General features: G+C 36.6%; 1 protein-coding gene across 6 annotated transcripts in view; it reads right to left on the minus strand.

The window, feature by feature from the left end:
* Positions 1-15,290, minus strand: part of DOCK3 (dedicator of cytokinesis 3) — a 199,864-nt gene that overhangs the window by 129,763 nt on the left and 54,811 nt on the right. For all 6 annotated transcript variants that reach the window (XR_009819784.1, XM_062008169.1, XM_062008167.1 and 3 more), the window contains exon 6: positions 6,342-6,490. Coding sequence is in view for 5 of the 6 variants with exons in the window: in XM_062008169.1 (XP_061864153.1) it covers positions 6,342-6,490 (149 nt within the window). In the remaining variant the exon portion in view is untranslated. The remainder of the gene's footprint in view (positions 1-6,341; positions 6,491-15,290) is intronic.

Genomic DNA, 15,290 nt, shown 5'->3' on the forward strand with positions numbered 1-15,290 from the left:
AAAATCAATTGTATTTTCCATGGGGAAAAAGGAATAATTTTCCTTCTTCAAAGCAGTTCTTATACCAAATACCAGTTTCTAAACTCTATGCCTGAATTGTGAATGTGATGGTTATGCACCTTTCTCACACTTTGTTTTGGTTAAACCTATGAAACACAAGTGGTCCAAGACCAGTATCTGAAAACTGCAGCTGTGAGGATGAAAATTCTGGTATCTATTTATCAAATGAAAAGATTTAGATAAGAATGGTTCAGGTAATCTTTACCTGCAGTTGCCAACTGAGCCTACTTGTAACAGAAAGCCCAAAAATATAGTGGAAAAATGGTTAATACACCAAGAGCCCAGTTCAAAGTCTGGCATTTTTTAAAATGTAATGCTTGTTCCATTCAATCATAGAAATTTTTGTGAACCTTAATATCTGAACTGCCTCCACAATACCCTGCCATTCACAGCTGTATACACACTCACCCCTAATGTATACTCATAATGGCATTTCTTCTCAACATACAGATATTAACAAATTATTTCCTAGTAACATTATCAAAACCACTTGTAAGGGCATTACAGTTCCAATGAAATTACAAAGCACTGCTAAGGTTTTACAGCAAAACCTGGCAAAGCTAATCATAGTCTGATAACGTTCCATTCTCACGATTTCAATTCTCTAGAGTACCGAGGTCAAACAGTGGTTGGACTCATTATTCAATACATGACAAAGGTATTATCTTCTACTTAATAATGTTCAACACAACTGCAGTAACATCCCTGTGAAACTTATCTGATACCCTATTTTTAGTTAAATCCCTTAACACCATGGATTTCCAGCTCAGAAGATTCTCATTCTCTAATACTATGTTAATCCTGTACAATACTTGTTCCCAGCAAAAAAAGGTGCCCATTGCTTTAGTACTAACACAGTCCTTTACTGTACACAGGGAAGTTCAGGTTTATGCATTTCATTTGTGTCAACTGTTTTTTGTCTGCAAAGGACTGACAACATAATGCTTGAAATGGCAACGGCAGCCAGTGGCCCACTTTTACTCTCTATTACCAGATACTGTGGGAATAGAAGAGCACCAGCTGCCAAGCCGTATTTCTCCAAAACATAACACGCATAAAAATTAGATAATGCGATGGTTTATGTGACAGCTCCTCTCTCCACAATACTCCCCTTTACAAGCAAATTCATGTGCTTTTTTATTCTGCCTTCAAACTGAAGTGCATTTCAGAAATATTTCCAAAGTATATCTACAAAATATCCTCAAGTCTATCAATTAACTCATGATAGCATATGCCTGGGATAGTTCCAGATGACATTTAGATATTCCTCCTCTTCCATATAGAAGTTTCTAGAATTGTCCTTTCTTTGGAAGAAAAAAAGAAGTAGAAAAAATAAAGAAAATCCACTACCCAAAATCTCCAGGTACTTGTCTCTCAAGTAATATGAAGACAAGTTGATAGACAAATATACTAGCATTTTGAATACTGAAAGGGATGAACATATAAGTCTACTTCAGGTAAACTGGCCTTCTAGAGAAATGAAACTTGGCTTTCATGGTAATTTATTGTGAAGAACAATATTAATTTCTAACATTTAAATTTATTTGTAATAAAAATGCTACACCATTTAGAGTTCATAAAACCATAACAACTCTTTCTAGAAAAACCTTACAGAAAAGCATCATTTGATATTAAAAAATGTCTTCAAGACACGCACCCAACATTCAAGAAAAACTAGAACTCATTGCATCTCTAGAAATGTGTAAGATCTCCTTTCTTTTGCTCCAAAACCATGCACTTTTCCATGACTATTTTCAGTTTGCAGCCACTTTGTTCCCTGTATTCCCTCTCTCACTACACGAAAGCCTCATTTAGTATCGTTCATATTTCTCTTACACAAATACATTTATAAAGGTGGTGAAGGGAAAGAAAATAATCTTGATAACAACTTACACAAACTATGTGCAGATTTTAAAAGAGATTTTTAAGGAAATGTAGGAATTAATGGAAACTTAAAACCTACCATGAATATGTTTGGGAAAATGAGACTTTGCCAATACAACTTGATACTTTTATTTCACAGAGTTATTTTGTATACTAACAAACTGCAGGGGCTGTAACCTACAAAGAAACTAGTAAAGCCACACAGGAAATTATTTCTTAAAATCAAGATGATGAGATGAAGGTAGTAATCTTAGTAAGGAGTTGATTAAAGGGAATGGCAGCAAATACTTCTGAGCATGGAAGTATCAGACTCCAGATTGAGGTTATTAAGGTTTTCCTCAAAGGCTGTTCCTCCCAGTTTTAATCCCTATTCAATTATTACTACAAAAACATCCAGAAAGCAAAAAAAAAGATTATCTATTTAGACACAAATGGCAATTATTCCTTCTACAACCTTCTTCAAGTCATTTCATTATGGTGGTTTAAACTATTCACTCCAATTTTGTTCACCTTTGGTGCAACAGTGGCAACTACTGTAATAAGAACTTGTTTAATTCTCACACTGATTTCCAGATATTACAGCCTCGTATGTACACTTAATACATCTCTCCACATTTATTTTTACAAACTTTAAGCTAATCATTGCAACTTTACCATGAAGTTATTATTATTCCTTCTATATAAAGAAATATGTGACAAGAAGGTAAGTCACTCAAAGTCAAAAAATACTCTTCTAAGAATGCGAGCACTGAAAAGTGTAACTTCCTGAGTTTTAAGTCTACGCTTACTTCATTGGCTCACACTATTCTCTCTACAGTGCTACACATGCTAGGAGTTAGGAGGTATTAACATTGTAACTGCATGCTGAGGTAAGAAAATAACTGTGCTTCACTTAATTTGTATGACAGGGTGAAAGATTTATTTCTCACTTTTCCCCCCTCTTTTTTCTTTTTAAACATTCATTTGTAACTTTTAGCTTTAGATCTTTGCACAATTTATGGCAACTGCTTAAAAAATTCCTTGTAATGTAATGATTTTAATAACATTTTATGTGAAAATGAAAACTTTTAATGAAAAAGTAACATAAGCCTACAAACTGGCTTTTACCTGTCCAAAATTTGCAAGTATTGGTGGCTCCTCTGCTCCTACTCTGCTTCCAAACCTAAACGTATAGTACTTATTTATATGAAAGGAAATATTCCCTCAGTATAAAAGGGAAAGTCAATGTGCTTAGAAACTTGGATGTTTCCTATTAATCTCCTGACAGATATCACAATAATCTCAAAGAATCAATCCTGAAGATCATTTAGGATAACTTCTGGTTTTGAAGTTAAATTATGTTGAAGAAACCTTCATTTACCTTTCTGGTAAACTAGGTGTGCATATACTGCTGCAATTAATTTTTTTGCACAGGAGCAGAAGCAGAGGTTTAACATTTCAAATAGAAGCTCTTTAAGGCAGTGTCCTTCATCTGTTTTTGATGCAAAAGACTCTAGAATTAAACAGCTTTTTGTTAGAAAAATGTTTCATTCTGGTTTCCCATTCCAAGCACAGGTAAAGTTGAAAAACTTACCCATTCATTAAAAAAAACCCCTAAACAAATATTTCAAAACCAAGTTTCTATTTTACTTGCAACATGGTTTAAAATGAAGTGAAGAACTGCAGATTTCACTTTACAACATGATTTAAGGTAAGATGATGAATTGCAGACTTCAGCTTTATAATGTTTGTTTCCTGCTCTACAGCTTTTCGCTTGCTATTTACAGACCACTGGACAGTTCCAACAGCATTTCAGACTTCAATAGTCTAATAAATTCTGTCAGAGTGAAACACTTAAAAAAACCCCAGATGTATTTGTAATAGTCTGTATAAATCCTAGCACGATACATAGGAAAAAAGACAGTATCTGAGATTTCAGAAATACACAGAAGGATGCTTAAAACAAACTAAAACCACTAAGATAAGCATCTGATAGCAGTTAAGCCTGCACAGTATTCATACAAAACCAAACTAACTGTGAGTAACCAGAAGATGTAACAAAGCATCATAACAAGGATGCATCCAGGATCATATTGTTGTATTGGGGAGAAAGAATGTGTAAGCAACAGAAAATTAAACTGCTACAGTAAGTAGAAATCAGTATTGTATTATAAGAATGACCTGCAACAATACAAAAGGTTATCAGCAATAATTCTAAAACAAATGATATTCTTACATTTTTAACAGACCAAACCACAGAGCTAAGCTTCTCTAATATTTGGGGAAAAAAAAGGTTCACTGTAGAAGTTCTGAAGAGTCTAAATGACTTCTTTCACAAAAAAATCTGTAACTACTAATCCAAGGAGTGCATCTGTCCCTTGATTTCCACCAACTCCTACAGGGATACAAGGGGTGATTACCAGAACCACTACCAGTGTATTTAAAGGACAATGATATCAGTTCAAAAACTGAAAACACCTAACTGGTGGTGACAGAAAGTATGAATTGTGTGTTTGCATCACTGCTTCCCAAATAATACAATGCATTAATGATCAAGGTCAAGATAAAAGTAGCTTTACACCAAATAAGCATCCATGCTACGCATCAAATGTGTTCAGATTACTCTTTTCCTGAAAGTTGCTCGGTCATGGAATGTCTCTTATTAGATCCCACTATTGTGAACAGTTACAGACCTGCTCAAACTGCACGTATTTAAAGCTCCTCAGTTAACATTAAGGCATGTTAGTAACATTTTTCATTTATTTTACTTGCAGATCTCAAATATGACAGAATACACAATGAACACCGTTACAACAGCAGTACTGTGTGAATAAGTACTTGAAAATGATTGTGCTTTTTAATAACGACAGGTGGGCGTGAGTTTCATGACAAAACTCTGAGAGGAGAGATGCAAGAAAGTGACAGAACACTCCCAGAAATTCTATGGAAAAGTCACATTTCAGAAAGACCTCCCAAACTCCTGGACATTTATATTTCAACACTGCATAGTGTACAGTTTTAATTAAACACATTTTCAATCCTATTCCTTTTCATGCAGTTGCATTACCGATACACTCTTCTGTTTCAGCATCTATGTCCGAGATTATGTACCTTTTTCTCCAGGGAGATCAGAACCTGTTCTTACAGAGTTCCTAAACAAGCATCCTGAGGAGATGAAATGAATCATGAACATATTTATGCTTACTGATTACACTGATGCTTCTCCATAATTATCATGCATCAGGTGAACCTTTATAATTTTAATGCATTTTGTATTTAATGATTTTTACATTTTTAAATGAAAATGTCTGTAACCACCTGGCTGAACAACTTATTCTCTTCATTGCTGCACTGCTATCTACTCCTCTTTTTTTTCTTACAATATTTATGCAGCTTCCTATTGCTAATTTCATCCATACACACTTTGAACAGAAACATCTAGGCTTAATGTCTAAAAATGGTCTCTTGGTTCCCATTGACTCTGCTGGGAATGATAATGGAAAATATCTGTAACTCTGCACTGCAGAACAATGACTTGATGCAATCTATTAGTCTCTGTCCTTCAGAATTTTCTTTCAACAGAAGTGAAATGTAGCATGCTGGCTAGCTAAATTTTCATGTATGTATTAAAGCATGTCTCAAGGAGGTGACTAAGGAACAGTCATATCAAAGGCACGTTAGTGAAAACCATTTTACTTCCTTCGTTGCCAATTTACAGAATTCCTCCTCACCCACCCATGTTAATTAGCACTAATCCTACTCCTAGTTGAAATGCAGTTGCTCTCTGCCTGAGGAGGGTGATATTTCCTTTGAAAAGTCATATCCACATCATGCAAAACTTACCTGATACACTGTATCTTAGAATCAAACCAATTCTGGTGAGGGGCTAGGTTTTGTCTAATAGCAGTTTATTAGCATTTCAGCTTATATCTCAATTGCAGTCAGCTTTGGCACAAACTCTCCACAAATTCACCATGGAACTGATCAAGGAGAGTCTAAACCTCTGAGAAATGTCATTATATAAAAAGTCTAAATATCACTGCCTCGGCTCCAATGTCACTGCACCAACCATTAAAATACTTCAGTTGAAAAAATATGAGATCTATGAGCACATCCTCCCAGGCCCAATACTCACGATATTGATACAAAGTAAGTAAAGCAATGTAATCCTTTTAAAAGTGCAGATAGCCTTAGAAAAGGCCTACTAACAAGCAAACAGCTCATTTTATAGCAATACTAGAAGAACCACGCAATAAACTCACTGTAAAAAGTTAAGATTTGGTTTGCAAATAATCAAATGTTCTACCTGTGTCCAAATACTACTGGAAGGAAAGAGTTGTTGTGGGTTTGTTTTTTTTCATAAAAGCTATTTTAAAAATAATTAGAACAAACAGTACCCAGCTGGTACCTGTACTTACTCATTGCCCCAGTCCAGCCTCACTGTGAGGTGTCTCTTGACCTCTCGCACCTGATCCTGTGTCAAGTGACCTGACAGCAGCTGTCTACGTAGGTCAATGAGCTCATTCATCACATGCCGCAGTTTGTAGAAAAGATCTACCTTATGTTTCTGTAAAGGCATATTTTTGGGAGGAGAGGGGAAGAGAGTGAGAAAGACAGAGAGACAGAAGAGGGGGAAGGGGGGAGTGAGAAAAAGGGGAGGAAAGATGAATAAGTTTGGAAAGAGAAAGAGTGTGAGAAAGAGAAAGAAAGAGAGAGAAATTAATAAGTTACCAAATTTTCACTTAATTACCCTAGAGGAACATTAATCCAGTTTGTACAATCTTTAAAATATTTATACCAAAAGTAGTGTTAATTGTTGCTATTTAAATGGAACAACATTTTATTACTAAAGTTTAGGGCCAATTTGCTAAAGGGTTCATTTTCTGATGGAACCTAATTCTATAGATAAGAGGATTTGTTATGTGCAGCAGGGATCATTTATATCAATCACATAATAAATTCAAAGTTTTTGGTTTAAGTAACAGAGAAGTGACAAAGTTTGTTTTCTGTCAGCAGATAACTCTGAACTGTCAGCAACAACAACTCACCAGAACAGAAAACCACTTTTAATGGCTTTGATATTCTTATTACTAAAATTTACCCAAGTATCTATGTTAGATGGTGAAACAGGGAGATGAATGTTCTTCATCTGCACTCTAAAAGCAATTAATGATCAAATCCACTTGCAAAACTACTTAAAAAAAATTACCATAGAGACTAAAACACCCCCACACCACCGCTACCCACAAAACCCTCCCACCCATCCCCCAGCCAAAAATCCAAACAACACAGAAATCCTTTCCAAAAGATCCAGTATTCTTCAAACATGGAAAAAAATCCCCACACCAAATCCCTAGAAAACAGACAGAAGTGGAAATGTTTTTTCTCCCTGCAGGAAACGACTATATGGAAAGCCCACAAAAAGGAAGGTCTGAGGCTAACAACCAAGGCTACTTAAAAACACCCTTAGAAGGTAAGCAAGTGTGTCCAAACTACTCCAAGGCAGCTCTTGTCTATACAGACATGTCTCACACTGCATAAAACAGCCAACATGTAATAAATGAAGACCACAAGAAACAAAACCCCAAAGCTCTCCTGTTGCAGCTGAATGCTGTTTTTCAAACAGCTAAGCTCCGTTCCCACTGGTATGCAAAGCTTGAAATGATTCAGTCTCACTTGAGGAAATCACTGACTAGATGGACTAAAACTGAGACTTCGTAAGACACAACTGTCTTGATCATTTTTCTTCCTGTAATGGAGTGTTTTATAAAAGCTCTCTAAATAAAGATGCCTGCATTTATCAAGACTAGATCTGACAGAGGAACAGTCACAGAGAAAAACATAAAGTGTTTTCTATTGAGATGTGTTATTAAAAAAACAGGTTTTCACCTGTATTACCAAAAATAGGTGAGATGAGACGAAAAAAAGAATTCCCATCTTGAGTTTGTTTTCCTACAAGACCACTACATTTGCATGACTAAGGAAACCAGATTTCAATGCAATCCTTTTTGATCAGCAATTTGTTCATTTCTCTGGATTTGATAACACATCTGTTTTGCTGAAGAAAGTTAAGCACAGATGGAATCATCTGCTGTTCTTATCAAACAATTCTGAAATGAAAAGATGTGTGATCTTTCAACTATACATCAACATTGGTTCTGGTCCCACCTGAAAAAATGAAATACAGACACCAGAACCAATGGAAAGATATATATTTCTGGGGCTGAAAATACTTATTCTATGAAGATGATCATGCATATAACTGAAGAATAAAATGACTAGATTTGTGTCCAGTTTTTATCACTAGATGTGGCCAAAAGTAAACTCTATTTGAAGATGACAGTGCATATGGGAAATGTCCATTTTTATACAATATTTATGTGAAAATGAAAAGGTTGCAATTTCTAACACAAGATGAAGACAAAAGAGTTTGGATCTATCAATTAAGCAAATTGGGTATACACTACCAATAAAACATTTGGCAATGAAATGGTCATGAAAAACAGCTCCAAAGCAATGATATTCAGACTCCCCAAGGAAGCCTGCTGAAAGAGCCAGCCCCTCACTCCTGTAATCATGGTTCAGGGCTATCAATGCATTCAATTCCAGAACACTATGCTGGTTAAATTACTACATGTTTTGGAGTTATTTTTACACAGTTTTTTTAATGTAAGTATCAGAAATATTTTCTTTAAACTAAATTAATTGGGAAAGGAGATTGTAGAATAGAGTTTTGTAAAAGCAAGTCACTTGAGGTCCTACACAATGATCTGAACAAAGAAAAACCCTCAAACTCAACCCTCTAACACTTTTCTTGTGTTCCATGCTCATGACAATATGCACTTTTCAGCTTTAGTTCTCAGATTTGTCTTCAAAAACTATTTCATCTGCTTTAAACAGAATGAGCAAGTATTGACAGACAGAGAGATAAATGTATGGTGTCTTTTCCAGAAAACACAAGATCTCCTATAAGGAAGGAAGAGGTATCAGAAAGTGGAAAGCCAGAGAAGCTGTAGCTACAATCTCAGGCAAACAGTTATGAAGTGAACTAGAGATGTAAGATCAATGAGAATGAAAGAAAACATTTGGAAGTGAGAAAGAAGAGCTAGAACAGAGTTGAAATGAGCTTAAGTCCAGGATTGTAGGCAGTAAAGAATTTGAAGCAGTCAAAAACCAGTTTGTAATGCTCCTCCTCACACTACAAGAGTCTAGCCACTAATAAACTCCACTTGGGAGAGAGGGAGGGAGATGCACACATTTTAATGACTTTCCTTTGCCTTCTCTGTTTCAAGAAAAAAAAGACCATAAAAATTCAACACTAAGCTAAGATGAACAGGACTCCTACTCCCATATAAAGAAAACTGCTTAAAGTGAAACAGATGATCCTGGACACTACATTTCCAGAAAAACAGAGCACCATAAACAAATCTTGACCTTTATCACGTTGTAAGTAGCTAAATAAAGAAAAAGCAAATCAATCTGCTGTGTAAGGGTTCATTCTACTTTTACAGTAAATTTTCATGTAATCTCTCATTTTTCACCCAGCTTTGTCACAAGCTATCAGGAAATAAACACTTAAGTCATTCTATCCATTTATGAATATAGTCAGCAAATGTTTTGCATCCAGAATATAAAAGTAAGTATTTACACAAAACTTCTATGGCAATAATTAAGATGTGTCAGGGTCAATGAATCTGGATAGCCTAAATGAACTGGGGACTCTCTTCTTACAAGTTGCACAATTCTGTTCTCCAGAACATCTTGTTGCCCTTATTTTACTATCCTCAGGTACAAAACATTTGCTGTATTTCTTTGATCTGTTACTCCTAACAAGCCATGCTTATTAATGCTTGGATAATCTTCATATGTGCAGCTACACATACAAAAGTGGAGATCTAGCAATAATTGTTTTTTTCCTTTTAATGAGTGCATAATAAATCTACATAGATCAAAAGATAGTTCTGCTGTTGTGGTGGGTTGACCTTTGCGGAGCCACTCTCTCACTCCCCTCCTTCAACGGGCCAGTGTCAGGGGGAATTAAATGAAAATATTGGTGAGTTGCAGTGAAGACAGGGAGATCACTCATCAATTATCACCTCAGTAAAACAGACTTCACTTGGGGGAAATTAATTTAATTTCTTGCCAATTAAAATAGTTGAGTGGTGAGAAAGAAAGATAAAAATCCCAAAACCCCTTGTGCACACTTTCCATCTTCTCAGGCTCAACTTCACTCCTTCATCCCTGACTCCTCACCCTTCTCTCCCAGTGTCAGGAGAACAGGGGGTGGTCAGTACAGAGCAGCACCTCTTGGCTGCTCCTTCCTTTTCAGCCCTTCTCCTGCTCCAGCGTGGGCTGTGCCCATGGGCTGTAGTCCCTCAGGACAAATCTGCTCTGCTGTGGTCCTCTCCACAGACTGCTCTGCTATCTTTTTACCTCCTCCTGACCCGTCCCAGCTGCACATGGAGCTGTTTCCCCACTCTCTTCCTCATCCCCACTGCCTCTGTGGCTGTTTCTTAACCAATTCCTCCCACAAGCATCACCATCAGCTTTGCTCATGGGCTCAGCTGTGCTTTGCAGTGGACTGTGTGGAACCAGTCAGACCAGGTATTGTCCCACAGAGCCACCCACATTGCCCACACCTGGGCCCAGCATAGGTGCTTGGGGTTTTTAAACAGGCAATCACAGGAAATACACTTGTACTCACAGGAACACAAAGCTGTTTCATGCTTCAATGCAATAGTACAAACTCCTCATTTCATGCCTATAGTGGCTTTGAAATATGAAGTCTGCCTTTATCATTCTTCTCTAAGTAAATACCACATAATATGAAAATATGTAAAAGACTGGTATATTATGGAAGTTGACCTATTTATAGTCATTCTGTTCCAATTACTTCATTTAATGCTACTGTAAAGAAGTCAGAGGATTTACTTTCTCAAGAGCAGTCCCTTAAGGGAATTACTTAGAATCACCTTAGGCTACAATGGGGGAGAGGGGCACAAAAATTTATTTCCCTTACAAATGCAAGTGAGTAGTTTTTCCCAGGTTCCATGTTACAGATTTTGGTATCTAAACTAGATATTAAAGCTTGCAAGCATCATCAGCACACAAAAGGAAATAGTAAAGCTGGAAGCAATAAAAAAACTCATGCTTTTCTTCTCACTTCTGCCTGGATTTTTTAAATTAAGTAAAATAAAGGCTTCTGCAATATTTGTAGCCTTATCTTATCCAAATTCTCTAATATTGTTACCATGAAAACCTTAAACACAACCTATCAAAACAGATAATTCATCAAGTGTCTGGATGAATAAAGGTTGGATTTCTCAGGTCAACACAAGGATATCTCAGGAACTGGAAAAGGAATCAAAATAAAACTAGTGTGGGAAATGTGGATAGCACAGAGATATCAAGACTGGTGCCGACAGAAAAGCAAAGCAACTTGAAAACACAATTAATACTTGCACATATTCTTCTGTTCTACACATGTACCTAGGTATTTAGTCCTGCTTTATTATAGAACTAAAATGGACTTTAATAACAGTTTAAAGTATTCTAGAAAACAAACAGAGAAAGAGTGAAGTCAACTAAATCACAACTTCTCCCAAATAAAACTGCAAAGTACATTTACAAATGAGTTTGAAATCATCCTCGAGTTTTCACAAGAGTCTGGGGTTGAATTCACACTTCTTTGACAGCACACCATTGAACATTCAACAAACAACATTAGTCTTTCCAACAAGTTACAGAAAGGTGGGCATCTCCATTTTGGTTAATTGCCATTCTTCTGTCTTAGAGAACTAATAAATAAAGAACTTCGTCTATTAGTAAGGAAGCACCAGCATGATTTATTCTCTCCCATGAATATTCATGGGTTTAGCTTCAAATAAAAATTATTTCCTCTAATGTAAATCTGTTTCAAATTGATTTTCCACTCTATTCACAGAGGGCATTTCAATTTACAGTGTGTTTTAAGGCACAGTAAATTAGAGTGACAGAAATATAAATTCTTCAGACTACTTTACCAATGAAAATGTGTAAAATAGCTTAAAAAAGTGACACATGACAAAAGCAAAAACTTAAGCAGTAAAAAGAATGATGGAACATCAATAAAGCAAGCCAAAGCCAAGGAAATCAACAAAATAAAGCCTTTACAAGATAAGCAGAGATGTTGCTACAAGCTTTTCCTTTGTATTACATGACATGACATATCTGAATCACCACATACCATCCTTAAGTACAATAGTAACCTTCTTTTCAGTATATTATGTCCATATGCTTCTTCCAAATAGTGAATTTTTGAGCTATAGCCTAAAAGATAAGTTGAATTTACATTAATAACTTCATGAAAATGTTCCCTGCACTCTTGGCAACAATCCAAGTAGAAAGTACAAGAATTCTGGCTTTCCCTAACCTGCCAACAAACAAACAAATCTCCACAGAATTAAACCTGTGATATGAAGTCTTATAGAGAAGCTGATTTTATATGGGCATCCTCATACTGTAAGTATATATGCACACTCTTTTCACCACTCACTATAAGTTCAAGTGCAGAACTTGTGCTAATCTTTTCCTCTACTTAAAAGCATTTAATGTGCTTTACCAGAAAGCTTGTACAGTCAAGCAACAACTGGATTGTCCCCAAAATAATTTCAGAACTTCCTTGGATTGTACATTTATAAAAATGCAATTACATTAAAATCCTTTCTGGTAAATAGAAAACAACATTTTTTAATATGCTCCAAAGATGGAATGGTGTAGTTAAATCTACCAAGCCCAAGAACTTGATGATATGATGCATCTGCTGCAAACCCTTCAGCTTCTCATAGCTATAAACATGATGTTGAGGGAAAACCAGGTAACATTACAGCAATACAACATTTAAGATAACAGCACAACATAGAAGAGGACAAGTCCTCGTAATGTTATCAAAGCTCTTTGCCCTTGAAAAGGGCTGTTTCATTTCCTAAGATCTCTATTACTATCTATGAAGGACAGTAGGTAATATTTAAGCCTGCTTTCACAATGCTCTGCATTTAACAAATCAATCCCTCTCAGGTTCAGAGCTCTCCACAGAACATTGCTGCTCTTCAGGAAGAGAAGTTTTTCCCTATTTGTATGTATCACCTCACAGACCTTAAATGTCTAACAAAGATGCAATTCAGACCTATTTTTATTGATAGCAATGCAGTATGGTATAAAGACAATTATAGTTTTTTCAATTTCCTTTATAAGCAACTTTTCCACTTAAAAAATCAGTTATTATATACATAAATAACTTCAAGCACTAGTTATTACACTCCCTCACAGTCAAGACGTGCATCTTGACTTTTACATCTTTTCCTTATTTACAACTTCAGATATCCAAGTTGTCTAATCCAGAAACTTGGGAGAAGGAACAGACAAAACATTTGACACTTGTGAAAACAATTTTAAACAAATCTGACACACTTTCAGTGTCTGACTTCACATTATTAGTATCCCAGTGCTTTTGTTACTTTTAGGCTATCATCAAGAAATGCAACTTGGCCAGGATGAGACAGGTATTCTGAGGGTAAGTTAGTGTTGTTTAGCCTTTTTGGTCAACAGAAAACCAGGATGCAAAGAAGGGAGATCGGCCTTCTCCAGAACAAAATGAGAAGCTCTGTGGGAGAATTCCTTGAGAAGAGGTAAAATTTGATTGAAGAAATACCTGAAAGTGACCTTCTGTCTCCAGCCCTCCCCTATCCTGGCTGCCACTAATGGTAGTTGAGGGCTGGAAAAATGTATATAATGAGACTGTAGAAGAGAGTGCAGCCTACCATTATTTTCTTGAAATTCAGTTGAAGTTCCTAATTCTTCAGGAGTAACAGCAACTTAAACCTTGTTTCATAATATCATAATAAACTTTTAACAAAGCTTAAAGAAACAGAATTGAAGGGGATAATTCTGATAAACTTAGAGGTTTAATTCTTCATTTCCAATACTGCAAAACAAGTGACATGAACACTCCCATCTCTTTTCAATCGATATTACATTTATTGAAGCCAGTTCCACATCCTTTGTATACTGAATGTACTTAATTTGTTTTCATTTTGAAACAGAAGAGAATAGAATTTAAGATAAGTTTGTTTACCCTTCTGAGGAAAAAAAAACCCATGCATGCAAGGTTTTTGCTATTTAATCAAGGATGCTTTCTTGGGCTTTAGTTTCCTGGTGTCTCCTCCTGTTTTTGAATGGCTTCATCATGTAAGATAAACATTAAAAGGACACAACAAGAAGCAATATGTCTTGCTTTATCATATTTCTTCAGAAGTATTGCTAAATAAACCAGACGTCAACCTTCTGAAAGATAATACAGCAAGGAAAGAGTCCAAGAACATGAAAGAGACTTCCTCATTCATGTGATTAAGTGTTGCTTTTGACCAAGATCATTGTGCTCTCACTGCACCATCTACAGGGGCCTTTGGTTATTCTGTAGCCATAAGAAACCAACACAGAATGACTAATGCTGGCAGGAATCTCAGGAGGTCATCTAGCCCAAACCCGCTGCTCAGTGACATCCAAAGCAGGTTCCTCAGGACTATGACCAGAAGGCTTTTGAGTATCTCCAAAAATGGAGACACCATGACCTCTCTGGGCAACCTGATCCAGTACTTGGTCACCCTGACAGCAGAAGTGCTTCCTTATGGTTATACACAGCATTAGGTACTTCAATTTATGTCATAGAATCATTTCAGCTGGAAGAGACCTTTAAGATCAACTCCAGTCTTTGTCTTAGCTTTATCAACCTTGCCTTGTCCCTGGGCACTGCTTCTAAGAGCCTAATTCTGTCTTTCCCTTCAGATTATATATCCACTTTGCTGGTGTCCCCAAGCCTTCTCTTCAACAGGCTGAGCAGTCCCAGCTCTCTTGGTCTTTCCTCACTGTCTACTCATCTAGTACAAAGTTCATCAGCTTCTCTATGAGAATCACGGCAGACTGTTGAAAAACCTTCCTGAAGTCAAAGCAGACAACATTCACTACTCCTCATTTGCCAGGCCAGCCATTTCCTCATAGAAGGCATCAGGTTGGTGTGACTTCCCCGTTGTGAACCATGCTGACTACTCTCCATCACCTTCTCATCTTTCATGTGCCTGGAGATGTTTTCCAGGATTATTTATTTGAACACCTTCCCAGGGACTGAGACGAGGCTCAGTAGCCTCTACTTTGCTCGTTTCTCTTTGCCCTTTGTGAAGACAGGAGTGGTATTTGCTTTCCTCCTGTCCTCAGGTACCTGCCCCAACTGCCATGATCTTTCAAAGATGATTGACAGTGGCCTCACAGTGACATTTGCCAGCTCCCTCAGCACTTGCAGGTATATCCCATCAGTGGCCACAAACTTACACAAG

Source organism: Colius striatus, chromosome 15, assembly GCF_028858725.1.
Source record: "Colius striatus isolate bColStr4 chromosome 15, bColStr4.1.hap1, whole genome shotgun sequence".
NCBI lineage: Eukaryota > Metazoa > Chordata > Aves > Coliiformes > Coliidae > Colius > Colius striatus.